Genomic DNA, 26900 nt, shown 5'->3' on the forward strand with positions numbered 1-26900 from the left:
AGATAAAAATCTGTGCTGAAATATGAACTCGTAATGACTCAAGGCGTAAGAAGCTAGTTTTATTTTTCTACATGAAGTCAGAAATATTATTTACGAAAGTCGTAATACGTTCATGACCATCCAGCATTATTCGTTACATGCATAATTCAGTAACGTTCACTAATTTTGTAATACGTTCATGACCATCCAGCATTATTCGTTACATGCATAATTCAGTAATGTTCACTAATTTTCTAATACGTTCATGACCATCCAGCATTATTCGTTACATGCATAATTCAGTAGCGTTTACTAATTTTATAATACGTGAATGAACATTAGTATCATTCACTAAATTTGTAGCACATTAATGAGTATTAAAATCATTCACTAAATTTGTAGCACATTAATGAGTATTAAAATCATTCACTAATCTGTAGTGCATGCATGATAATTCACAAACTAATTTTGTAATACACGTATGTTAATTTCATATTACTCATTAATTCTGTTTTACCAACAGGATATTTATATAATGGCTAAGCATAATAATTTTTACATATAAAATATAAATACCAGATTCTACAATATCCCAGATTGTTCTTTCTTCGTCAAGCGGAGATGTGGCTCTTTTACCCCAGAGACCTTTCAGGTTGTTCCAGTTACTGGTTCTTTTTCCCCACATTCCTGACAGGTTATTCCATCCTCGCTTACCCCACATTCCGGACAAGTTGTTCCATCCTCGCTTACCCCACATTCCGGACAAGTTGTTCCATCCAGAGCTTCGTTTTTCCAGTATTCCTGATAGACTGTTCCACCCTCGCTTGCCCCACATTCCAGACAATTTGTTCCAGCTAGAACCTCGTTTGCCCCACATTCCTGATAAGTTGTTCCAGCCTCGTTTGCCCCACATTCCCGAAAGGTTATCCCAGCCTCTTTTATCACCAACTTCGTTTTCCAAATTTGCTAATACATCGTCTAATGTCATGTCTGTGTCTGACGGCTTGGAATGAATTTGTATAACGACGTGAAATATAAGTAAAATATAGAATCCATACGTAGGAAACCTCATTCTGATTCTAAAGTAGAAAATAAAATAATTACACAATTTCAAGTCTCTGAGTTGATTTGATACCAAATATAATTCCATATTTTGCAAATATATATGACTTATTAGAACTTTTGTTAATAGAACTTTCCTTTTAAAAAGAAAAAAATATTTTAGTGATAAAATTCGTTACTGATTATTTATAACAACAATATTCTCTTAAACCATAAATTGGTTGATAGAAAGTAAATTACCAAAGTGGAATAAAAAAAATTGGATTTTGTAAGTTAATGTTAACTGTAGAATAAACATAACAAGTACACTTGTGTGTGTGCGTCCGAGTACGTCATTACACATTCGTCATGAGGAATGTTTATATTTTATCTACCTTGTAAATAGAAACGTCAGTTGAAGTTCAAATATATATCGTAGCACAAAATTCGTACAAAAATATTATGTAAGTGTGTTTTCTTGAAGTTACAATATCAGAAAAAATATCTACTGTAACTTTAACTTTATCAATAACTTACGTATTGTGAGTTTTAGCTTAATACCCAGACAATAGCAATTACAAATTCAAATGTTTAATATTTTTCAAACAATATTATAATGTGTTAGAGTAGATATGGTAGAAATTTGCTCGTCTAAAGACTAATGTTTATGTTTGTTTTGAGTGTTAAACAGTAATATTTCTATTACCTTCTTCATCTCAAAGTATGAACCATTAATTCATCTATGGTACTAAATGATCCACTTCTTCTCATGTTTGCTTCCTGATTGGTCAACTTAAGTTTACGGACTTATAACACTAAATTGCAGGACTCACACAAATAGCCCACTGTGTAGCTCAACTAACTTGTTCTGGAAAATACTGATTAAAGGTCGGCATAGAATAGTTGGTTTTAATTGTAATGATATCGATGAAAGTATTAAACAAATCAAAGTGTTCAGTCCCAAAACAAAAATACGTGATTGCTTCTTTGTTAAAGATATATGTATACTGCTACCTACGTGACATGTTTTCGGTGAAACCTTTATGCATTTCCTTTGTGAAAAAGAAACAAAATATTATGATTTAATCAGGTTGTCCTTTTAAACTTAGTTGTTCATAAAAGTGATGTCACATCAACACAAAGATGTTAACTTTGTTTCTAAATCTTGAAAAGGTATTACCAACTCGAATGAACAGTCTTCGTATCCATTAGAACACAGTAGCTTTTAGACCCAAATCTAATTGTGGCAGGGTCTTCCACGTCAAATGGATGCCATTTGTGTTACGATGTGAGTCGTATATGAGAACAAAGAAAAAAGTTCTTCTGTGTTGGACAGTAATTGAATATTTCAGGTAAAACATTAAAGAAATAAAGATTTGTTTTCTTTTTAGAATACAGAATATGGAATTTTGAGAGACTACCAAGAGGATGAAAACTACTAAATGTATCTTTCAGTATCTTTAATATATATGAAAATTGTTGTTTTATACTTTGAAAGCATTTAAAGTTGGAAATCCCAACTTGCGTAACTCAACGTTGAAATGTAATTTCAAGATCTTACGATATTATTCACTTAACACCCATGTCGAATGTAAATTTGGCCGCTTAAATCAGTTCTCGGGAGATTCTATGTGAACTGTTCCGTCTTGTGACATCACATGCTCTTCTTACTAAAAAAAAAACTTCATGTTTGTAATCTCAGAGGCGATGTACGTTTGATAAAAAAGATAAAACATCTTTTAAGTTTCGTGGAACTAACAGTCATTTATAACTTTCTTCAAAAAAATTAGACTGGATAAAGTACGTACTTAAAACATTACTTACCTATTTAATCCTTACAAAGGAAATAACGTTAATGTTTATTAAAGTGTTTTCGGTGTTTCATTAACAGTAACTATACTATGTTATTTCTTTGTTATCGTGTTTCCAGTGTTTGGCTAATGGAAACGACGCTATGAAACTGTTTACCTATCATTCCATTGCGAGTGATATTTATCATTTTAATTTTCTAAGTATACATTAATTTCAACATCGTTGCTAATAGCTCCTGGCGGCTTTCGTATAAAAACAGAAAAATATTAAGTAAAGTTTTAAATACTAATAATAAAAGATGGAAAAGGTATTTCGATATTATAATATTAAAATATCAGAGGTCAAGCTTCTTATACGTACGTCTATATTCTCTTTTTTACTTACACAGATTATACCTCATGTAAAATAGCTAAGCACGTGCCGTTAGTTCGTAGGTACATTGATCAAAGTTCATTACATTATGCTAGTTTTCTATACATTGCGTGAAAGTACGTCATAATCTTTTTCTATATAACGAGATGCATTATTTAAAAAATAACATTAGAACGATAAATGTTGAAAGCCTTTGACATTGTTAATGCATATATGGGTTTGTGTGGTCACATAGAAAAGGGTCTTATTTATTATCATCGTTGAATGATAATTTTTAACTAATTCCATTTATAATTCATTTCAGTGGCTAAATATTTATGTTTAAATTAATTTAAGTAGATGTCCAATGTCATTAATATTTTAGCAGCAACTAACTTCACATCTCTTTTCTCGCCCCCCCCGCTAATACAGCGGCATGTCTCCGGATTTACAACGCTAGAATCAGGGGTTCGATTCCCCTCGTGGGCTCGGCAGATAGCCCGATGTGGCTTTGCTATAAGAAAACACACACGCACATCTCTTTTCTTAGTGAAAGCCCAACAGATTAGCTGAAAGTCAATTAGTAAAAAGTGAACTCTCAGTCCTTAATAAGTGCTTTATGTTTGAAGCTTTTGTACTTTAGATGTCTTACCTTGAACGTTTTGTAAGTTATTTAAGAATACTGCATTCCTTCGTCTTTTCCACTTAAAAACATAGGAAACACGCAACACTTTGCTAAAAATGAGAAAATATCTGTGAGGAGTTTCAATAGCCTTACTGTCCCATACAACTGTTGTAAGACAAGGCAAGTAGATTCGAAGTGTGGAGATGTAGCAATCGAGTCGAAAACTCAGTGGAAATGGCTAAATGCTTACGTCAATTTTTGTTCAAAGCAACTCATTTCACAATAAATAGGGTCAGGATGTTTACTGTCTAAATACAGTAGATAGGGTCAAAATGTTTACTTTCTAAATACAGTAGATAGGGTCAAGATGTTTGCTGTCTAAATACAGTAGATAAGGTCATGATGTTTACTGTCCAAATACAGTAGATAAGGTCATGATGTTTACTGTCTAAATACAGTAGATAGGGTCAGGATGTTTACTGTCTAAATATGGAACTGAATATTAGTCTTTATTCTGTTTCTACAGGAAATTGTATATTGCATTGAGAAGTAAAAATATCCTAGAAAATATTTTAATTATGAAATATTTCTTGTAATGGATTTACTAACGTATATTTATTTTAATACTGATGTTTATTTTAATTAAATGTATATTTAGAATTGTATGTAACTTATAGTGTTAAATGTATATTACTCGTGTCCCGCCTGTTTTCTAACTTTGTAGAATATTCTCAAGTGTAAGAATCAACAATATATGTTTTACATTGTTGCTACTGAACTTTCGAGAATTCCATTTGAGACATTTGCAAACTTTCTTTGTTAACCTGAATATCACATAAAAAGGTCAAAATGTTGCTCTCTACTTTATTTTAATAAACGTTTTAATATCTATCCCATTGTTGACTGGTGCTACGTATTTACCTCATCATCTTCTAGTGTTACGTAGCTACGTTATCGTTGCATGGTGTTACGTGCCTATTGCATTATATTTTTGTATTATGCATCTATTTCAATGTTAAATGGTGTAACGTACCTACCTCACCGTCTTATGGTGGTATTTATGTCACCGCCAACGTACTTCACAATTACGCGAAGCCACACATCTACTCGAAATAGATACAGTAGTTATCAAGGCAAGAAGGACTTAAGAATTAAAAACCTTCCATTTAACTTCTATACACGTATCTGATATCCAACAACACAACATTGCTGTTTTAAACTTTACGTTTAAAAAATTTCACCGTTAATTAATGTATATATGCAAACAAAATTGTCAATAAATGTAGTTTTATTTATATAATTAGTAAGTATATAAAACACGGAGTCAGTAAAGCACAATTTTTATCGACCTCATTAATTAGTATACAAAGAATGAAGGCATAAAGAATGACTCTTATCCAGATCTGCTAATCGTAGCTAGTCAGAGTTGAGTATAAACATTAGGGCACAGGTGTTCTTCACATACGTTCTAAACATTAAGCTATACCGATACGGCCTGTAAGCGCATCTCCTTCTAGACGAGATGACTGTTTCACACCAAATTTGGCATACTAACTTAGTAGTCCAAAATCAAACCAAATTCTTGTCAAACTTTCCCAGTTACTGAAATATACAAATATTTTATAGAATACTTCGTGTATCGTTACAGCAATAGCTATTCTGAAGAGATGAGTTTCAATAAAGTATTTTGTGTTGTTCCCCAAAATATACATAAATAAAATATCTAACTACAATGCGGAAAACAAAGATATTACAGCTTTTTTTTTCAGTTTTTCGTTCTTTTCTGATTCACATTATTTAACTCCCGATTTATACTAGAGTTAGAGTAAGAACTTAAGCCTGAATGAGAGAAGCGTTTCATAATTAAAATATCTGTTAGGATACTTTTTTTACTATTTGATGTAGAATATAATTTTCCATAGAAGCAAAATTCGAGATCATTGCTCACTTTCGTGTGTTAAATATACCAAAGTCAGGTAGTAAAAATCTTGAACACATTCCTACTGTAAAGTACACTGAATAAGATAAAGACACAATTGCTTTGCCATTTCAGCCCAGTGTCATGTTTCAACTGCTACAGTTCCTCACTTTAGAGCCACTTTACTCTGTCTCACAATAATCTTCTTAAAGAACGAACACTACTAAAATTCCTCGCAGAGATTTTTCTCATATTTAGTAATTTTTTTGCATGTTTTTGACGTTTTCAAGAGAAAAAAGACAAAGAAATGTAGTTTTCTTAAGACACTTTACAAGAGATTAAAAAAGAAGGTTTATTAGAGACCGAGGGCTCACTTTTACATATAGACTTTCATTGGATCTATTGGGCTTTCACCGAGGAAAGAGCTGGACAGAATAACTGCCGTTTAGAAAAGTAGTCAATTGTACATCTACTTAATTGGTATGATTGTGATCAACTAATATCTGATAATTTAATTTCATTCATACAAAATATCAACTTATTTTCTAAACACATACACACTTGTATATGAATATGAAAACCTAATTTAAACTAAATTCTTACACTCTGTTGTCGCCTTGAGATTACAAAACTCTAGCCTTACTATGAAAATACGAAACTCTAATGGTAACGTGAAAGTATTAAACTCTAGTGTTAGTATGAGAATTGTATTCTTTAGCGTCATAATGAAAGTATTAAACTCAAGTGTCACTATGAAAGTACTAAATTACAAGGTTACTATGAGAGTCCTATACTACAGTTTACTTGTTTGTTTTTGGAATTACGCACAAAGCTACTCGAGGTCTATCTGTGCTAGCCGTCCCTAATTTAGCAGTGCAAGACTAGAGGGAAGGCAGCTAGTCATCACCACCCACCGCCAACTATTGGGCTACTCTTTTACCAACGAATAGCGGGATTGACCGTCACATTATAACGCCCTCACAGCTGGGAGGGCAAGGATGTTTGGCGCGACGGGGATGCGAACCCGCGACCCTCAGATTACGAGTCGCACGCCTCAACACGCTATACAACAGTGTCATTAAAGAGTTTTATACTATAGTGACACTATGAGAGTTTTATGATATAGATTTACTATGAGAATTCTACACTATAGTGTTACAACGAAAGTTCTATACTATAGTGTCACTAAAGAGTTCTATACTATAGTGTCACTAAAGAGTTCTATACTATAGTGTCACTAAAGCGTTCTATACTATAGTGTCACTAAAGAGTTCTATACTATAGTGTCACTAAAGAGTTCTATACTATAGTGTCACTAAAGCGTTCTATACTATAGTGTCACTAGAGAGTTCTATACTGTAGTGTTGCCATACGAGTACGATGATATTCAGTAGTTTTACATACCAGTTAAGTTTTATGATGGATAACTGCGAAGTTCTACAACTTTACCTCTTAAATGATAAAACAGAGACACGATTAACGGTTAACTCATTTAAACATTATATGTGTATATATATCTATATATGTATCCAGAAACAGATTAAGCTTTAATAATTAATTCTCCTTATATAGTTAAATCAAACATTTCATCATAAGGAAAAATGTTTTCTTACTGACAGAGATTTACGTAATTCATTAAGTTATCAGTTCTACCCATTAGAAAATAGTTAAAATAATTCTTCTCTCAGAAGCTGATTAGGGCTAATAACAACAAGTTTAATTTGCAACAGTCTGAACTGTCTTTTATAGTTATTGTATTTCGAGCTTTGAATAGGACATAATTATACTTCTAAACGCTATAACTGGGAAAGTAATAATATGGATTAACTTAAACATGATAGTTATACGTTTCTATGTCGTGCAGTAAGTCAAAAATCTCCCAAATATGTTGGAGTGAAAATTTTCATCTTTTTATGGAAAATATATTATACAGTATTAAAGAATTTATTCATTATATATTGCCCCCCAGTGGCACAGTAGTATGTCTGCGGACTTACTACGCTAGAAATGGAGTTTTATATCTACAGCCATGGTGGGCAGAGTACAGATAGCCCATTGTGTAGCTTTGTGCATAAAAATAAACATTATACATTACATGCCTGGCGTGTTCTAGTGGTTATCATGTCTGCGAATAGGAATGGTTGGGGCTTTGAAATATGATATCTCTGAACGTCCTCTAAACTTTCAGTTGTGATGGTGTTATAAAGAGACATTCCCGTCAATCAAATTAAAGAACTGGTCAAACCCATTGTTACAACTGGTAGCTCGAGCTTATTTCCTTCTCCTGGTCATTATTTGTGAATTAGCGACGAGTGTATTTGAGTCCTAGAAATCGCTGATCTGTTGATTAAGATTAAGGGCGTGATTTCAGATTGAAATGTTCCACTTCCGTTATATGTCATTAGGCTTGCAAAAACTATAAACTGAAATAAAACACTGGTAACTTTTTTAGATTTTATTAAAACTGTTTATTTAGCATAAAACTGGCAATTGGGTGTATTGATCACAGCAATATCCGGCAAGCGATAAATATTGACTTTTAACGATAACTTATTATTACAGCCTTCGAATGATACCACTTTTATTTATAATGTATTGGTTCAAGACAGAAATCAACACTTAAGAATTAGATATTTCTATGAGCTGTGTCAAGATTTAGGTGAAACCTCATTACTTTCTGCAAAGTACTCTGCCTAACAGAAGACCTGTTTTCAGTGCTAAGCTAAACGATATACACGAGAAAATGTCTAAAAGTATTGTTTATTCTAAACTCTGTTACAAACGCAACGTTGGGAGATGTGACGTCAAGTAAAGCAAGCTTTATGGATGCAGTCATGATGGAATTCCTGTTGAAGTCAATAGCCAGGATCAAAGGTTATTCATAAATGTCAGAACCAATCAAAAGAGAACGCGAATTATAAGGGACAAAGAGAATGAGGTAATTAGGTTGCCAGTGGAACAGCAATAGGTTTATGAACTTACAACGCTAGTATCTGGGATTAGAATCCCCGTGATAGACACAGCTCTAAAACAAACAGCAACAGTAAGTTTTCATTTTAACTAGTTTTGTCGCCCCTCAAACGGATCAGCGGTAAGTCACTAAATTTATAACACTAAAATCAGGTTACGATACCCGTAGTGGGCATAGCACAGGTAGCCCATTGTGTAGCTATGTACTTAACAACAAATAAAGAGAAAGTAATTATTTTCATTGTCCGAAAATTTTCAGTGATTGACACGTTTATATATGAGTGATCAGACCTCAGCTACAAAAAGTCATAAAAATAGATGTTTATATAGATTTTTTGTTGTATCTAAAAGTGCACAGATTGTCTTAAATATCTTAAACATTTTAAAATCCATCTCTACAGTGCAAATCAAGATCAAAATCGAATGGACCTAAAAAAAGCTCTACGTTAAAAGTTTCACCTGAATATTTCGAAGCAAAAACCGAACAGCAAAATCATATAAAAGTTTATGTGAAATACCTATCCAGCGAATTTTCTCTGTTTAAAGTTGTGGTCACCCGCTAGTACAGCGGTAAGTCTCCGGTTTTACAACGCTAAAATCAAGGGTTCGATTCCACTCGGTGGCCTCAGCAGATAGCCAGTGTAGGCTTTGCTAAATAAAAACACACACCCACGCTTAAAGTTGCCATCAAAACCTGTCAATTTCTTTTCGGTAGGCTCAGTATTTTAGGGTTAATAGTTTCTTATCAACTGTGAACCTTAAACGAGAAAGTAAAATATTATATAATCAGAAGAAAGGTATCTTACTGTATCAGTTAACTATGATTTTGTAGATCACATTCTGTGACAGCGTGAATTTAAAGGAAATACAATGCTTTTCTTAGAAGTCTAACATTTGTTTTTAGTACGAGATTAGGCACAATAGAATGAAAACAGAAAAAACGAAACTTCAACTACCTATATAAATTTTACATTGTTCCAATAATATACATCTGATCAAAAACACCTTAGGTGTGAAAACAACTGCGGTCAAAAAATGATTTAGCATGTAACTTAAAGGAACGAAATGAAAACTGGAAGCCAAACTGGTGGTTGTACTTATAGCGTTGATAAGAATGTCACGTAAAATATTTATTCATTAGTTAGTGAGGTCGTATATTTCGTTCAGCTTGTTGCAAAATCGTGAATGAAATAAAGTACTGTACCTAGATAGCTAACAACTGAATATAACTATGTGTGGCTTGATATGGGTAAGCTCGTGAACAACATCAGAAATCCCCTTTTCTTTTCACTTTTTTTACTAAGCTTGAATATTGAATAACCTTTCTTTTGCTGCGCGATTCAGCGCTACCCGCTGAAGTTTGAATGACATATTATTTTTATTACTTTCAAGGGTAGAAACCATAAATGATGTCCATAACAAAGCATAGATATTAAATAACTGCACATTTTCCACTTGTCTGAGTTGATGAATGTACAAATTATTTCTTTTTAATTCATTATCTAATTTAAATTTATTAGGAAAAAAAAACTTATCCAATGAAAAAGATAACACTCCAATAACCGCTAGTTTAAATTCCATACTTTCTAGGCGTAAACAGAACTGAATATAGAATAGTGTTTAGAACTGATACGAAGTGGTCTATGGCAGTTAAAAGGGATTGTGGCTCTCGAAGCAGAAACTCCAATATCTGTTTCACGGCAGATATGCTAGAGTGTGTTGGTGAAACAGCACTTTTAGCGAGGGTAGGCAAGACGAAAATGAAAAGGAAGAAAGCTTGTTTTTTTCATTTGTTACGTCTTTAATGTTTCAAATATTTATTAAATGCTGTAGTATCAGACAAAAGGTATTTTTTAAAGCTACTTATCATATTTTCTTTTTTTGTAAAATACTACTCACCTTAATGTTTGCGATTCTTCTACTTGATAGGGTTACATTTTTAAATATTTGCAATTACATTATTTGGTAAAGTATTAAATTTTTAAATATTTGTGATTCTCACACTTGATAGTGTTACACTTCCGAATATTTACGATTCTTCTATTTGATGGAGTTATTCTTCCGAATGTCTTCAGTTCTCTAACTGATAAAGTTTTATGCTTACGAATATCTATGATTAGTATGTTTGGTAAAGCGTTACACTTCTAGATATTTACGATTCTTTTTTTTTTTTTTTGGTAAAATGTTACATTTCTGAATATTTGTGATTCTTCTACTTGATGATGTGTTATTTTCTTGAATATTTACGTTTCTTATATTTAATTATGTTACGCTCTACAAAATTTGCGATTCTCTATTTGATTAAGTGTTACGCTCCTGAGTATTTGCGGTTTTTCTATTTGATAAATGTTATGCTTATAAATATTTGCAATTCTTCTGCTTGATAAATGTTATGTTGCTGAATATTTGAGATTCTTCTATTTGATAATCTCACTCTTCTGGATATTTGGAAAATTTGATAAATGATGATGTTACATTTTTTAATATTTTCAGAAATTCTATTTGTTAAATTATTACACTTTTAAATAAGTGCGATTCTTCTACTTGATAGTATAACGCTCCTGAATTTTTGCTATTCTTATATTTAATAATATGTTGTGCTCCTGAAAATTTATGGCTTCTTTAGACATTACTATATGTTAGACTTCCAAATAATTGCGATACTTCTTCTAACAATGTTTCGCTTCCGAATATATGGAATCTTTTATTTCATGGTGTTACGTTCTTGAATATTTGCAAAATTTCACAGTTGATGGTATTAAGCTTTTGAATATTTGCGGTTACTCTATTTCATAAGATGCTACAAATCTGAATATTTGCGATCCTTCTACTTGATAAAGTGTTATGCTTCTAAATATTTGCAATACTTCTATTTGATAAAGTATTAAGTTTCTAAATATGTGTAATTCTCATACTTGATAATGTTACGCTTCTAAATATTTGCGATTCTTCTATTTTGCAAAGTGTTACGCTCCTCAACATTTTTGCTGTTCTTTCATTTGATAGGGTTACACTTCTCAGTACATGCGATTCTTCTACTTTATAAAGTATTATGCTCCTTAATAGTTGCTCTTCTTTTATTTGACAAAGTGTTACCCTTCTAATTATGTGCAATTCTTTACTTGATAAACTCTTATGCTTCTAAATATTTGGGATCCCTACTAGTTGATAAAGTATGTAGTTCTACCCCTTTGTAATTCTCCGACTTGATAGTTTTACGCTTCTTACTATTAGCATTTTTTTCTATTTTGTAAAGTGTGACGATTCTTAATATTTGCGATTCTTCTATTTGATGGTGTTACGCTTCTGAAAAGTTTCAATCCTCTACCTGATAAATTATTACGCTCCAGAATATTTGCTTTTGTTTTATTTGATGAAGCTTTACCATTCTAAATATTTGTTATTCTTCTATTTAAGTATATTATTTTTCTAAATAACTTCAGTTCTCTAATTTATAAAGTTTTACGTTTCCGAATATTTGCAATTATTATATTTAATAAAGTATCACACTTCTAAATATTTGCAATTCTTCTATTTGGTAAAATGTTACGCTCCTGAATATTTGCGATTCTATATTTTATAAAATGTTCCGACCTGAGTATTTAGGTTTCTTCTGTTTGATGAATTGTTACGTAATTGAATATTTACGATTATTCTATTTGGTAATGTTACGCTTCCGAATATTTGTGATATTTATTTGATATTATTACACTTCTGAATGTTTTGAAAATTTGATAATTGATGGTGTTACACGTTAATATTTGAGAAAACTTTATCTAATAAAACATTTCATTTATAAATATTTGTTATTCTTCTATTTAATAGTATTACGTTTCTAAATACTTACGTTTTTCTCTATTTTGTAAAGAGTTACGCTCCTAAATATTTGCACTTCGTTTATCTGATGAAGTGTTATCCTTCTAAATATGTGCGAATCTTTTGTTCAATAAAGTGTGGCGCTCCTGAAAATTAGCTGTTACTATATGTTAGACTACCGAATATTTTCAATACTTCAATTTGATAGCGTTACACTTCCGAATATTTGAAGTTTTCTACTTGATGTTATTACGCTTCCGAATTTTTATAAAATTTTACAGTTGATAGTGTTACGCTTTTGAATATCTGTGGTTATACTATTCTAATGCTAACATTCAGTGTATTTGCAATTTTTGCACTTGATAAACGGTTACGCTTCTAAATAATTGCGATCCTACTATTTCTAAATATTTGTAATTATCATATTTGATAGTATTACGCTTCTAAATATTTGCGATTTTTTATTTTGAAAGGTGTTAAGCTCCATAATATTTGCGAGTCTTCTATTTTATGATGTTAGGCTTCTGAATATTTTCAATTCTCTATTTGACAACGTTTATGCTTCTAAATGTTCGCAATTTTTCTACTTTGAAAGTGTTACACTTTGCTTTTCTTGTTTTCTGATAAAATGTTACCCTTCTAAATATCGATATTTGCGATTCTTCTGCTTGATAATGTTACTCTTTTAAATATTTTTAATTCTCTAGTTGATTAAGTGTTATGCTCCTGAGTATTTGCGTTTATTCTATTTAATAAAATGTTACCGCACCTGAATATTTGCCATTCTCTAGTTTATAAAATCGAACCGCTGATTTGAGCGTTGTAAATCCGTAGACATACCGCTGTACTAGCGGTGGGGCTTTTATTTGATAATCTGTTATGCTTCTAACTATTCTTGATTCTTCTAATAGATAAAATGATATGTTCCTGCATATTTGCAATTCTTCTGTGTGATAAAATGTTATGCTTATGAATATTTGTGATTCCACTGTTTCATAAAATATTATGTTATTGAATATTTAAAATTATTTTATTTTAGAATGCTACACTTTGTATATTTTAGATCTTCTACTTGATAGTGTAACGCTTCTAACTATTTGCAAAATTTGATAATTGATGGTGCTACACTTTTGAATATTTGCGAAAATTCTATTTAATAAAGAACTGCACTTCTAAATATGTGCCACTCTTCTAGTTAATAATGTTACTTACGCCTTCAAATATACGTGATTATTCTACTTGACAAACTTTTACGCTTCTAAATATTTATTACTTTTCTGCTTGCTCGTGTTACGCTCCTGAATATATGCGATTCTTCTATTTAATAAAGTGTTGTGCTTCTGACAATTTGCTGTTATTCTAACTGTTACTGTACGTTAGATTTCCATATATTTGAAGTCTTCTACTTGTTGGTGTTTCACTTCTTAATATGTGCAAAATTTGACAGCTGATGAGGTTATGGTTTTGAATATTTTCGGTTATTCTCTTTTATGATTTGTAACCCTTCTAAATATTTCCGATTCGTCTACTTGATAAACTGTTAGGCGTCTAAATATTCGCAGTTCTACTATTTAATAAAGTATTAAGTTTCTAAATATCTGTGATTATTCTAATTAATAGTGTTACGCTTCCCAATATTTGCGATTATTTTCTTTGGTAAGATATTACGTTTGGTTCGGTTTTTTTTGAATTTTGCGCTAAGCTACACTATCTGTGCTAGTCGTCCCTAATTTTGCAAGGTAAGATTAGAGGGAAGACAAATAGTCATCACCACCCACCGCCAATTCTTGGGCTACTCTTTTACCAATGAATAGTGGGATTCACCGTATATAATAACGCCCCTACAGCTGAAAGGGCGAGAATGTTTGATGGAACGGGGATTCGAACTCGCGGCCCTCAGATTACGAGTCAAGGGTCTTAGCAACCTGACCATAACGGGTCTAAGATATTACAATTCTGACTACTTGCGATTCTCTATTTGATAGCGTTAAGATTCTGTATAAATCGTGATTCGTCTATGTGAAAAAGTGTTAGTTGGTGGAATGTTTACGTTTCTTCTATTTCATTTTGTTACGCTTCTAAATATTTGCAATTCTCTTATTGGTAAAATATTACACTTTTAAATATTTACGACTTTTCTCTTTGATAAAGCTATACTCCCGCATATTTATGATTCGTTTACTTCATAAAGTGCGTCACTCACCTAAATATAAACAATAATTGTTTATTTATAATAATTTTTACCCGTTTTTGGTGCTGTTTTCATTTCTATGTCCAGTATATTTTGTAACATCGAATTATAATTTAACGTTTTCAATGCATTTAGCAGCTTTTATGCACTTGGTTTAAATTGGTAGGCCGGACACTTGTAGTATTGAAGTGTAACTGCTAGCATTTTGAAACTAAAGATTCTAGAATAGAGCAGCCAGGCAACAGCAACAGCTTCCACAAAGACTGTTCGACTCTTTGAGCCGAATAACTGGAATCACTGTTACTTCTACAATGCGTCCACAGCTGAAAGTGTTGATAGCAAGTCACGTTTTGATTCTTGAACCCTGCCACATATAGCAGGGGATACTAACCAGGGACATTAGTCCTGAAATAAAAATACTAGGCGGTAGAATCTCTGGCGACTGTCTGATTGGTTTGAAATATTTTGAATTTCGGGTAAAGATACACAAGGGATATCTGAGCTAGCCGTCACTAATTTAGCAGTGTCAGACCAGAAAGAAGGTAGCTGGTCATCACCACCCACCGCCAACTCTTAGGTTATTTTTTACCAATAAACAGTGGAATTGACCATCACATTATAACGCCCCATGACTGAAAGGGCAAGCATATTTGGTGTGACAGTTATTCGAACCCGCGACTTTCAGATTACGAGTGGAGTGTCTTAACTCGGCTGTTTGATAAAGAATGCCTTTCCCAAAATATTGTTTCAAATTAAGAATCTTCTGTTGTCTAGTTAACCTTTCTTTAAGAACTTTTTTTTATATAACGTTTTTGAGGTTATTTTATTGTACTTTGTGGTATACAGTTGTTTACTCTACTGCTAGTTGTCTAACAAGCTAATATCAATGAGAAGACTTAAAATGCTGCAACAACACTTGTTGTGGTTATGAAAATGTTTACTGTAAATTAATAATAGATAATAACAATTATTTTAAATAATTGTTAATGTAAATTATTCCTAATTTTGAAAACTGACAACTATAATCACAATTATTGTATTTTTTTCCAATTGAATAAACGCCTTTAAGAAACCATTCGTACAATCATATAATATTAGTAAAAACTACTACATTTTTATTGAAGAACAATGATTGCGAATTGACTGGAATATATTAATTCTAGGTGTTGTTGTTATTACTATTATTTTAGTTACTGTAGGAACCATGACACAAATTAATACTAGACTTGTCAGTAATTCTATCAAACCTACTGCCTTGATGTTATTTCGAGATAATACATCCTTCACATAAATAAAATATGTTATTCCGAGATAATACATCCTTCACATAAATAAAAAAGATGTTATTCCATTCCGAGATAATACATCCTTCACATAAATAAAAGATGTTATTCCGAGATAATACATCCTTCACATAAATAAAAGATGTTATTCCGAGATAATACATCCTTTACATAAATAAAAGATGTTATTCCGAGATAATACATCCTTCACATAAATGAAAGATGTTATTCTGAATATTTCATTCTTGTCTTTTGAAACGCTACTTTTATGTATCATTTTAGCAGCCATTCTTTCCGCGAACTTAAGGCCATAAAATACAGAACCTTTTGTGTTGTCAGCAGGTAGCGAGCACCAGAATCATGGTTCGATTACATTAAACATTACAGCACAAGTCCGGTCAATTGAAAAATAGAAACTACGAAAAAAATATCATGAACACCTGAATAGGTCCCCCTAAAAAAGTTTCACAAGAAAAAGTCGAGATAAAACTTGCTAAACAAAAATAAAATCTTATTCCAAACGTTTTAAGAATTAGCCAAATATTTGTGTGTCTGCTTCTGTTAGTTTTTTCTTTTTAATTTCGAAATTATGAGATCGTAGTAGTTACACTAATCGAATTACTAATCGGTCTTTAACTTGCATATTGTGGTGTTAGTGCTATGTTTTAGTTTCTTCTGTAGAAAGTATTGCATACATATTACAGAGTGTACGATTTAATAACTCCAGACAGAAGATAGCTGGCAAGTTTCATCTACCATCAACTTTTGAGCTGCTCTATTCCATATTTGGGATTTTACTCTTCTCTTATAACGCATCCACATTTAAAAGTGCAAATTACAGTTGTTTTTTTTTTAATCAGCAATAGGATGCTGATTCTGAACCCATCAATTAGTAGTTCGGCACGCTACCAACTAGGCCACGCTCAGCCTCATCATAATTGTTTTCAGTTTATTCTCAATAATTGATTTTATGTGTGTGTGTGTATAATATATATTTGTTTGTATATAATAGTTATATGTGTGTGTGTGGGTAATATATATATTTGTGTATATAATATGTATATATAAGTGTGTATAATATATATATATATATGTGTGTGGGTGTAATATATATGTGTGTATAATGATAATTATAATGCATTTCTGCCTCATGTTCCTCGAATTACTACCAGTATTCAAGATAAATTACTAATTATGGAGTATAAAATATCTTTGTTGTAACTAATGTGAGGAATACAAAATGCTAATACGGGTGTTCAAAACTACAGAAAATTGCACAGTAAATTGCACTTTGAAAAAAGCACCAATATTTTCTTTTTCCTCGCTCCTGTTCAAGAAATTGGGTTTTAGGTCAAAAACCAACCTCTCTCTCATACCACACATACACACAAACAACCTCTCTGTGATGTATCTGTAAGCGAGATTCAAATTTAGATCTATAATAAAGAAAATAAACTGCTTTTTCCCCAGAAATAGAAGATATAAAGGCAAATTCTTATATTATTTGAATATGTTCTAGTTCTAGAGCGATGAATAAGTTGTTAGTATATTTGGCAGTTTGATATCATTAACTCTTACTACCTCCACTTTCTCGTACCTGAATGAGACGTAAAAGAAGAGGGAAATTGTTAACCTGATATCAAATTTAATGATGAGGTCTTGTATGTGTTACAATATTTTCATTTAAATATTTGTAAGCTATTGTATGTGAGAGACCAAACTTATTGTATGACTGTGGATATTAACGTGTTAACTCTCGATATATAAAAGAAATGTTTTACAAAGGAGTGCCAAATATACCAACCACTATTACTCCTTTTCATTAGGTTATAAAATTTAGTAAATGTAAGATACAAGTTAAATGTTTTACTATTCTTCCCTTTAAGTAAAGTTTTATTTGATCTAATCACACCGCTTTACAAGTAAAAACAAAAACAAAACAAGCAGTTAAATTACAATAAAGAAATCGGCCATATAAAACTGATATAAAATTATGTAAAAGGGTAAAATCTGTAAAGACGTTGTGTAAAAGTGGATAGAATTTAAAAAGGTAAGCTGAAAACGTTTGATATTACTTAGCCTCACTGTTATGTTATTGTTTCTGGTTTTCTAGGTGTAATAAAAAATTAATACACTTTTTTCCCAATGTATTCGTGTTTAGCTTACCTACTTTAACATTACATCTTTACACAGGTTGTTCCTTTCATACAACTTTGTTTTTTACATCGCATCTTTAGTCCTGCTTAGCTGTTTATGAACACGTGAGATGTGCTAATCACGTGTCGTAACCTTTTGTTTTTACAAGCACTTTGACTCAGTTGCGTGTGATTTCTTATAGCATAGCCACATCGGGCTATCTCCTGTATTTTTGTCTATTTATGATTCCAATTAGGCACATTACAATCAATTTCTTCCTTGTTTAAAAAAATGTTTAATACTTTCACCCCAAATCGTCTTCTTTTTTATTTTGCAAGTTAGTATTAAGTACAAATATTTTCTAAAATAAATTAGCTTTATTTTTTATATAGATTAACAACTAAAAGCATTGCATTATACAATCCAGCATTCTGCTTTGAAAGTATAAAAAAATAGGCAAACGATAAAAACAAAATATTTTATCACTCTTTGAATACTTATTTTACTTATTCCATGACAGATATAATAGTACAGCTTAGTATGATTTTATTTTCAGACTAACTAAAGATAAGGTTCCATGGAAGTAAGATTCGAATTTCAGCTGTCAGAATAAGCAACAGTACAATTAGGCAACTAACCATTCTCTAATTTCACACCTCCACTTGTCTCTAAGCCTTAAGTCGTCAATTTTAACCAGTTGCTGTAAAGATTAATAACTTAACAATCCTATCAAAAATATTTATAAAAATGTATTGATATATGTGCGGTATACTTGTCTACTCCTAGACCAGATTAATATTTATTTGTGGAAACATATTTCCTCTGTTTCTTCTTCAAGGAGAAGAAGAAAAGGAGCAACCACACGACTTCTGAAGCTGTTGTTTTTAAATGTGCTTTGAGATGCATTCCACGTTTGCAACATCTGGGTAAAACCCAAGATTTGGTCGGTTATTTAGATAGAGTCATTGCTGCACTACGATATGTTATAATTTGGCTAAAGTCACTATACTTTTTCTTGATACTGTTTTAAAATTTAGTTTCGCAAGTGATAATGATTATAATGCTTAAAACATAAACTTAAATGTATACATATACTTTTGAATATTATTTTGAATCAATACAACAATTATTAAAAGTGTATTTTTTGTTATTTGTTTCCATGTTGTTAAACTCACTGATAAATTAATTTAGCTATGGCATTAATAAGCTATTAATTTTAACTTCCGATCACAACAAGCTATCTACTAAGAGGAAACTAAAAACAAATCATCCTGGTAACGAGTATAGTTAATTATCCTCCCCTCGTGGGAGCGAGAGTGTTGTAGTCGGGTCCATGTGTCTTTCTGTCTGTGTTTCAAGCGCATATTTATAAAACTGATAGACTGACATACATTATTTTTTTTACACAAGATGGGAAGTCAGTATGGGACAGCCAATCCAAAATTTGGTATAAATCACTTTGAAGCATTTTCTTTTATAATTGGGAGATAGTGCATTTTCGTGGTTTTGGATAAGTGACTCTCTAAAGTATGATCGGATTTGTACCAAATTTCACGGTCACATTAAGGTTGAGACATTGATAATTCTGGATCTCCGAAGAATTTTCTGAGCTTTCGAAGGTGAAGTTTGACGTTACCGAATGCAAACTCATTCAATCTTTAAAAGGTTTTGTTTGTTTATAGTTAAGCACAAAGCTATACAATAGGACATCTCTGCCCTGCCCACCACAGGTATCGAAATCCGCTTTCTACCACTGTAAGTCCGCAGGTCTTTAAAAGGAGAAGTGGGATGATGGTATTAAACCTGTCTTATTGCGCTTGTTAACTATTATTTTCTAACATTCTTACTTATAATAATTAGAATGCTGTGTTTCATCAGTTGGATATTTTTACTGAACGATACTTTCGGCCGTAATCTCTACTAATATGTCTTTGGATTCGGGCAGCTTAGGAAATATTGGTTAGTCCTAAATACAGGTATTAAGCTAACAATCTAAAAACTTATCTTAGAAATGTGTAATAAAAATGTTTGTTTTTTGAATTTCGCACAAAGCTACTCGAGGGCTATCTGTGCTAGCCGTCCCTAATTTAGCAGTGTAAGACTAGAGGGAAGGCAGCTAGTCATCACCACCACCGCCAACTCTTGAGCTACTTTTTTACCAACGAATAGTGGGATTGACCGTCACATTATAACGCCCCCACGGCTGAAAGAGTGAGCATGTTTGGTGCGACGGGGATGCGAACTCGCGACCCTCAGATTACGAATCGCGCGCCTTAACACGCTTGGCCATGCCGGGCCGTGATAAAAATGAAATAATAAAACTAAGTATATTACATACTCCAGTCAATAATGATTATTTATACCTTTGTGTTATTGTTTAGGTGTGGAGACAAGTAGGACATCACCAAAACGTCCAAAATCAAATGTTTGTGAAGATACAAAATAATATATATATAACGAAATTCTAAACTGTACAATAATTGTATGTGCTTTCTTATAGCAAAGCCACATCAGGCTATCTGCTGAGCCAGCAAGGGGATTCGAACCGCTGATTTTAGCGTTGTAAATTCGTGGACATACCGCTTTACTAGCGGGTGGCCTGTACAATAAATGGATAGAATATTTGTTCCTTAATGAAAATATAACAATGTTAAATGTAATACAAAGGAAGCAGTAGGTTTAGTATACTACGAGGTATGTTCGACACAACTACATCCAATTTAACTAACTTCCGTCACATGATAAAACACACAGAGGAGGTAACAGGAAGTAATAAGTAAATTTAAATTTTCTGTAAAGGCCGCAATGTAAACGCGATAAGCCTCTAGAAAGTTCAATAATGATAACGAGATAAAAAAAGAAAAATTACGACAATCGTAAATATGGCAAATAAAGTAATCATAAAAACTAATGTAACATAAATAATGAATAATGGCATACTATATACGGAACTGTTATACAGCTAGTATTAACTATACGTAAAGATAACTTAAACTAAAGGGAGATCAAAACCGTACAATAAAGCAGTTCATTATTACCTATAATAACTTTCAAGATAAATTTTTGTGTAGACGAGAATGTTTTTGAGATACTGTGTAAAACTTTAAACTCATAATCAGCAGTGAGAACTGAATGAATTTTGTGTTTAAAGTGCAACATGAGAAACCTTGTTTGTGAAAAACATGAGCGAGTTTACGGGCTCTATATATGAAGCCTTGTGATGTTGAAATAATGTTTGTTTGATTTTAAATCTAAATACCTGAGAGTAGTAAGCATTGTAATATACCTTATTTAGAATATTCATTTCCAGATATGAATAGATTATAATATCAAAGTTGAAAGCGTCCGTTTTATCGAAAAGTTTGAACTTGAGGTTTTGATCAATTATCTTGCTATCTAGTTCCAGTTATTGTGGTTTATTTTTAGCGAAAGATTGTTTGTTTGTTTTTGAATTTCGCACAAAGCTAGTCGAGGGCTTTTATTTTTTACCAATAAATAGTGGAATTGACTGTCGCATTATAACGTCCTCATGACTGACAGGGCGAGCATGTTTGGCGCGACGGGGATGCGAACCCGCGACCTTCAGATTACGAGTCGCACGCCTTTACACGCTTGGCCATGGCGGGCTTAGCGAAAGATATTTCCTTTTAGGGTGAGTTCCGATAGATGAATTTGTTCGGCTGTGTCGAAAAAGAACCTTGATCATTACGTATAAAAATATTACCAATACATCTACAATATATACAAAGCTTTTCTGCAGTCTTTCTTATCAGAACCTGCGTGTAAATTTCATTTATAATTAGAACTGAAGTAATGAAAGTAACATATAAAAATGAAATAAGATTTAAAATAGCTGCTAACAGAAGTGGTTCAGCCCACACCTAATGAGAGGCATAAATGAAAATCTAATGTGTATATGTTGTTAACCACACCTGAAAGATAGTTACTATATAATAATTTATTCAAATTATCACAGTAACTACCTAATGTGCAGGTCTAACAGAGCTCTGGTACTCATATTTTCACATGTTATGACCATGGAATCTTCTCGTGTTCATTTCAGGATTTTGACAAATAGTGAAACACTTCATTTGCAAGTGCACATTATTATTCAGCTACTCTGTGAAAGTGTTTTACGTGACTTTGTTTTTACTATGCACACAGCAACACGCAGCTGATGTAGAGAGTGTTATATGAAAACAAAATAAACAACATGTTTGCAGAAGTTTTGGAAAAATTGAACCCCATTTCATCTCGTAAATTCATGTATTAAAGACATTTAATTGTACATATAATTATCCAATTTAAAAAGTAGTGTTACTTCTCTACAACTTAAATAACTTAGAAGTTCAACGGTATATTACTTTGAAATAGAATAACGAACTCTTTACAGTCTTTATATTGTTAATTTAATGAAGTTCGTTTCATTCTGGTAAGTTGAATTGTGGTATTTCTTAATATGTATGTATAGTACTCATCAACACACCATTTATTCCCTACATGTAATTATGTTCGTATAAAAGGATAACCTTTTTCCAAAGATATATGTTTTTGTATCCTGTGTTAATTTTCACGTTTTACATAGAGATGAGCAATTGAATCATAGACACTCGACTAGAGTAATTTGACGGTCGCGGGCTCGAATTCTCGTCCCACCAACTATGCCCGCCTTTTCAGCCGTGGGAGGGTTATAATAAGATGGTTAATCCTAATTTTCGTTGGTAAAAGAGTAGTTCGAGTGGTGATGACCTCTAGTCTATCACTGCTAAGTTACGGACGACTAACGCAGGTAACTTTCCTGTAGTTTGCGCGAAACAAACAAATACACGGAATTGAAACAATACCATTGATCACCTCCGAGCAACAATTACATTATTTAATGTCATATGAATGGAAAAATTAATCAAAATTACAATTAAGTTGATAAATCTAAATTAGTCTTCCTGAATATCATTGTTTCGATTATTCTAAAAATCAATTAATCGAGATTTCAGTTACGACTGTTTCTGGTTCTACCTAAAATCCAAGTAATTGAAATACACTTTTATGTCTATTTGTTGTTGAGCACAAAACAACATACCGTCTACGTGCGCTTTTTTAATTTTAACTTTAAAATATTTTTTCTGCTTAGTCTCTTCGGCTCTGGTGACAGGAGAAGAGAAGGAACAGTTCGATAACAGAGGTTTGGGGTTTGATAACCATTGCCTCTAATGTGGCTTGCCGTGTCTTTGTTATCAACATCTACTAAGGCTGTTTTTATTGTTTTGAAATTTTGAACTGCTGACAAAAAAGAAAGCAACTTATTAATAGTATCTATCTGTCTTGGTTTAAAAACTAAGTTGATCAGAAAGTTCCAATAATTACCCCGTTCTAAGCTATTAGTATTCTTACTGGTTACTGTTCTAATTAGTGTTTTCAACCGGATTTAGCGGCTTTTCTGATCAGTACGAAATGTAATAAAACCATTTCATTAAGTTTTCTACCAGTTCCACTTGGCACCATTTCTGAAAGATCTGTTGTTAAACTATTACTTAAAGGTCTCTAACAGTATGATTCAACACTACTTCTCATTAACTTGAAACGAAGTAATACTATTACTTAAAGTGCTATACTAGTTCTTATTCAGCATCACTTAGTAAAACCAATGTTTGAAGCTGTTGAATAATCTGATTCAATACCATTTTAAACAAAGCGAAGCATATTTAAGTCTTTACTTATATTTCTCTACCACTTTAAGAAATAAATTGTTCTAATCAGGAAAAAATGTAGCAAATGTACAATTGCTCACCAACTTCAATGGTTTTCGTAAAACTATATGAGATATACAAGAAATTTTCTCTGCTTCAAGTATTTTAACCATAAATTTATTTGTTTTGTGAACAAATCCACACATTGGGATATCTGTATTTTAACCACCATAAAAATCGAAGCCCGAATTTAAGTCTTATAAGCACTCAATCTCTCTGTTAAGTTATCACTTGGCTTTAATTGTAGTAACTACTCTTATTAATATGAATCAAGCACATTAACACGAGTGTGTTAGTGCTAGATGTACAGAAAAAAATTAAGTACTGTATGTTTTAAAGAATAATTTTTTATGACAGTTTGAAGAAATTTATCTGTTCTTAAGCATAGATTTATGGATTTTGTTTCAAATCAACATACTTGGCTATGTGCGCTTTGCTCTCCACGAGAAGTCAACCTAAAATCTTAGTGTGATAAAACCCTATAAACGTATCGCTGGACTACTAGGAGCCTCCAGGTAAAGAAAAATGTTTGAGGGGTTGGTGGGAAATAAACAGATCTTACCAGCCTCGTCTCAGTAAAGATCAGAACTGGACACCATTATAAATTTTCGAGTGTAATTGCATTTTTTACACTTCTGTTGTTGATTTTCAATCGCAAAGCTACATCACTGGCTATTTTCCGATTCGTTCGTCGTAGGAAATTGAACGACGGATTTTATCCCTAACAATCTGGAAACCTGTTATCGACTCAATGAGGAAATTAACTGTTTAAACAGTAATTTTGAGTTAAACGTGTTTTTCAATAGAAAATCTACTTTCAAATTCTGACAAAAATGTTTCATTACTTAGGTCTTTGTTTCTCCATCCAAGGGTTCCGCAGTACATTTGTGGACTTATAACTTTAAAATTCGATTTTCATCCCTGTGGTTGGCGCTGTGTTGGAGTTATCAGCAAAAAAAAACAAAGTAAACAATATAAAATTTGATGAATAGTGTATTTTCTTCATTTTTAATTTATTAAAGTAGGACACTAATAATTAATCTTATTAATTCTTGTTAATTAATAACAAGTCAATTCCTTTTTATGTATTTTAAATTTATCAATGCTATTATTATTGAAATTCTGTCTGTCCGTCCGTCTAAGCAGATTACTGACCTTATACTTTTATTTTTCGCTTCCTACGTTGGATAAACAGCACGTTCTTTTGGTAAAAAAGGAATATACATCCTACAAATCTTTCCTTACGGAAAATATGTAAAAGAAATAAACTTACTTGCATTTTTGTACTTATGCGTTGCCAGTAATGTCGGTTGCATTTAAACATTTGGTTTGAGTTGTTTTGAATTTCGCGCAAAACTACACGAAGGCTATCTGCGCTAGCCAACCATATTTTATCAGTGTAAGACTAGAAGAAAGATAGCTAGACATCACCACCCACCGCCAACTCTTGAGCTACTCTTGTACGAACGAATAGTGGGATTAACCGTTATTTTATAACGCCCCCACGGCTGAAAGGGCGAGCATGTTTGGTGTGACGGGAATTCGAACCCGCGACCCTCGGATTACGAATCGAGTGTCTTTACCACCTAGTCATGCCAGGCCGCATTTAAACATAATTATGGTGTTGGAATATGAAATAGCACATGTTCTTACTGCAAAAATATAAATATATGCTGGTAATACTTGAATCACCTACCCTTCAGTCAGTGCAGTGTCTTTAAGTAGCTAGGCTCTTGTCTGCTTTTACAGACATGAATTATTACAAATAAACACGTCGTCCGCTGTCATTGAGGAGAAAATCATTGTTCCCCTATTTATATAACTCGTGGGCCTTCTCCGTCAGGAAACTTTCCTTACGTCAAACGTCGACTTCGCCTTTGTGCACTTATCTGATTGGTTTGTGTTTTGAAGCATAGCGTGGAGGCGGAGGTAGAAACGTTACGTGTGAGAGTGCGCATACTATAGTTTAGAACCAACAAAGATGCGAGGGAGAGAACGAAAGATGAAATATCGATTTGTTCAGAAAAGGTTTTCTGTGTTGCAACAGGACTGATTTTCGTGTTGGTTTCTGATTATCTCTCGTGATAAAGTGTTCCCTTTGTCATGCTAATCAAGAAAGAAAACTGTATGTGGCAAAAAATACTAAACACGTTGTTTGTAGATTTCTTTCCCCAGGTGCCACAGTGGTAAGTCTGTGGACATACACTGCTATAAACCGGGTTTCGATAACTGTGATAGGCAGAGCACAGACAGTACTTTGTGTAACTGTGCAACCAAAACAAACTATATGACTTCTTTTTATAACGTCCCCCGCTGGTACAGCAGTAAGTATATAGACTTACAACCCTAAAGTCAAGGGTTCGATCTCACTCAATGGACTCAGCAAATAGCCTGATGTGGCTTTTTTATAAGAAAACGCACGCTCTTTTTATAACACCCATAAATTTGATTACGAAACTTCTAGCTAAGAGATTGCATTGTATTTGAAACAAAACATGTAAATAAAGGATATAAATATTTAGAATTCGCTCTCGTCTTATCATGTTTGCTTCAAAACTTTTTAACTCATATTTTCAAATCGTGATAGCTTTTTTTTATAAGTAGTTTATTTCATGGCTTCATTACGAGCCACTCTTAAAAACATCGTAGGTGGTATTATGACCTTGGTTTAGGTATCACTATTCATAGACCTTCACAAAGCTTTGTAATAAACTAATAGGATGCACTAAAAGCTCAGGATATTGAGTGAGTTTTCATTTGGACTGAATTTAGTCTTTACTGAGTATAAATTCTTCCTTGAATGAATAACTACATCCATTTGTCGACCAGCAGATTCCTTGTTTAGAAAAATATATATAATCATATAATCACTGATCACAGATTCCTTGTTTGTTTTGAATATTCCCACGAAGGCTATATTGGCTATAGTTTATAACTAACAAAATAATGGAAAGGCAGCTGATAAACAACAACACCAACATTTAAGCTTCTATAATCGAAAAATGGAATTTGATTGTAACTCTTATAACGC

At 32.5% G+C, this 26900-nt stretch overlaps 1 protein-coding gene across 1 annotated transcript in view; it reads right to left on the reverse strand.

The window, feature by feature from the left end:
* The window catches only part of LOC143225796 (uncharacterized), a 39721-nt gene extending 13989 nt beyond the window's left edge, over nt 1-25732 (reverse strand). The window contains exons 1-2 of the mRNA XM_076455803.1: nt 25566-25732; nt 556-1058 (exon numbers count right to left, since the gene is read on the reverse strand). Of these exons, the coding sequence (XP_076311918.1) occupies nt 556-1051 (496 nt within the window). The 5' untranslated portion in view covers nt 1052-1058; nt 25566-25732. The remainder of the gene's footprint in view (nt 1-555; nt 1059-25565) is intronic.
* Nucleotides 25733-26900: the final 1168 nt, after the last annotated feature.

The sequence above is a fragment of the Tachypleus tridentatus genome, chromosome 9 (genome assembly GCF_004210375.1).
Source record: "Tachypleus tridentatus isolate NWPU-2018 chromosome 9, ASM421037v1, whole genome shotgun sequence".
Taxonomy (NCBI): Eukaryota; Metazoa; Arthropoda; class Merostomata; order Xiphosura; family Limulidae; genus Tachypleus; species Tachypleus tridentatus.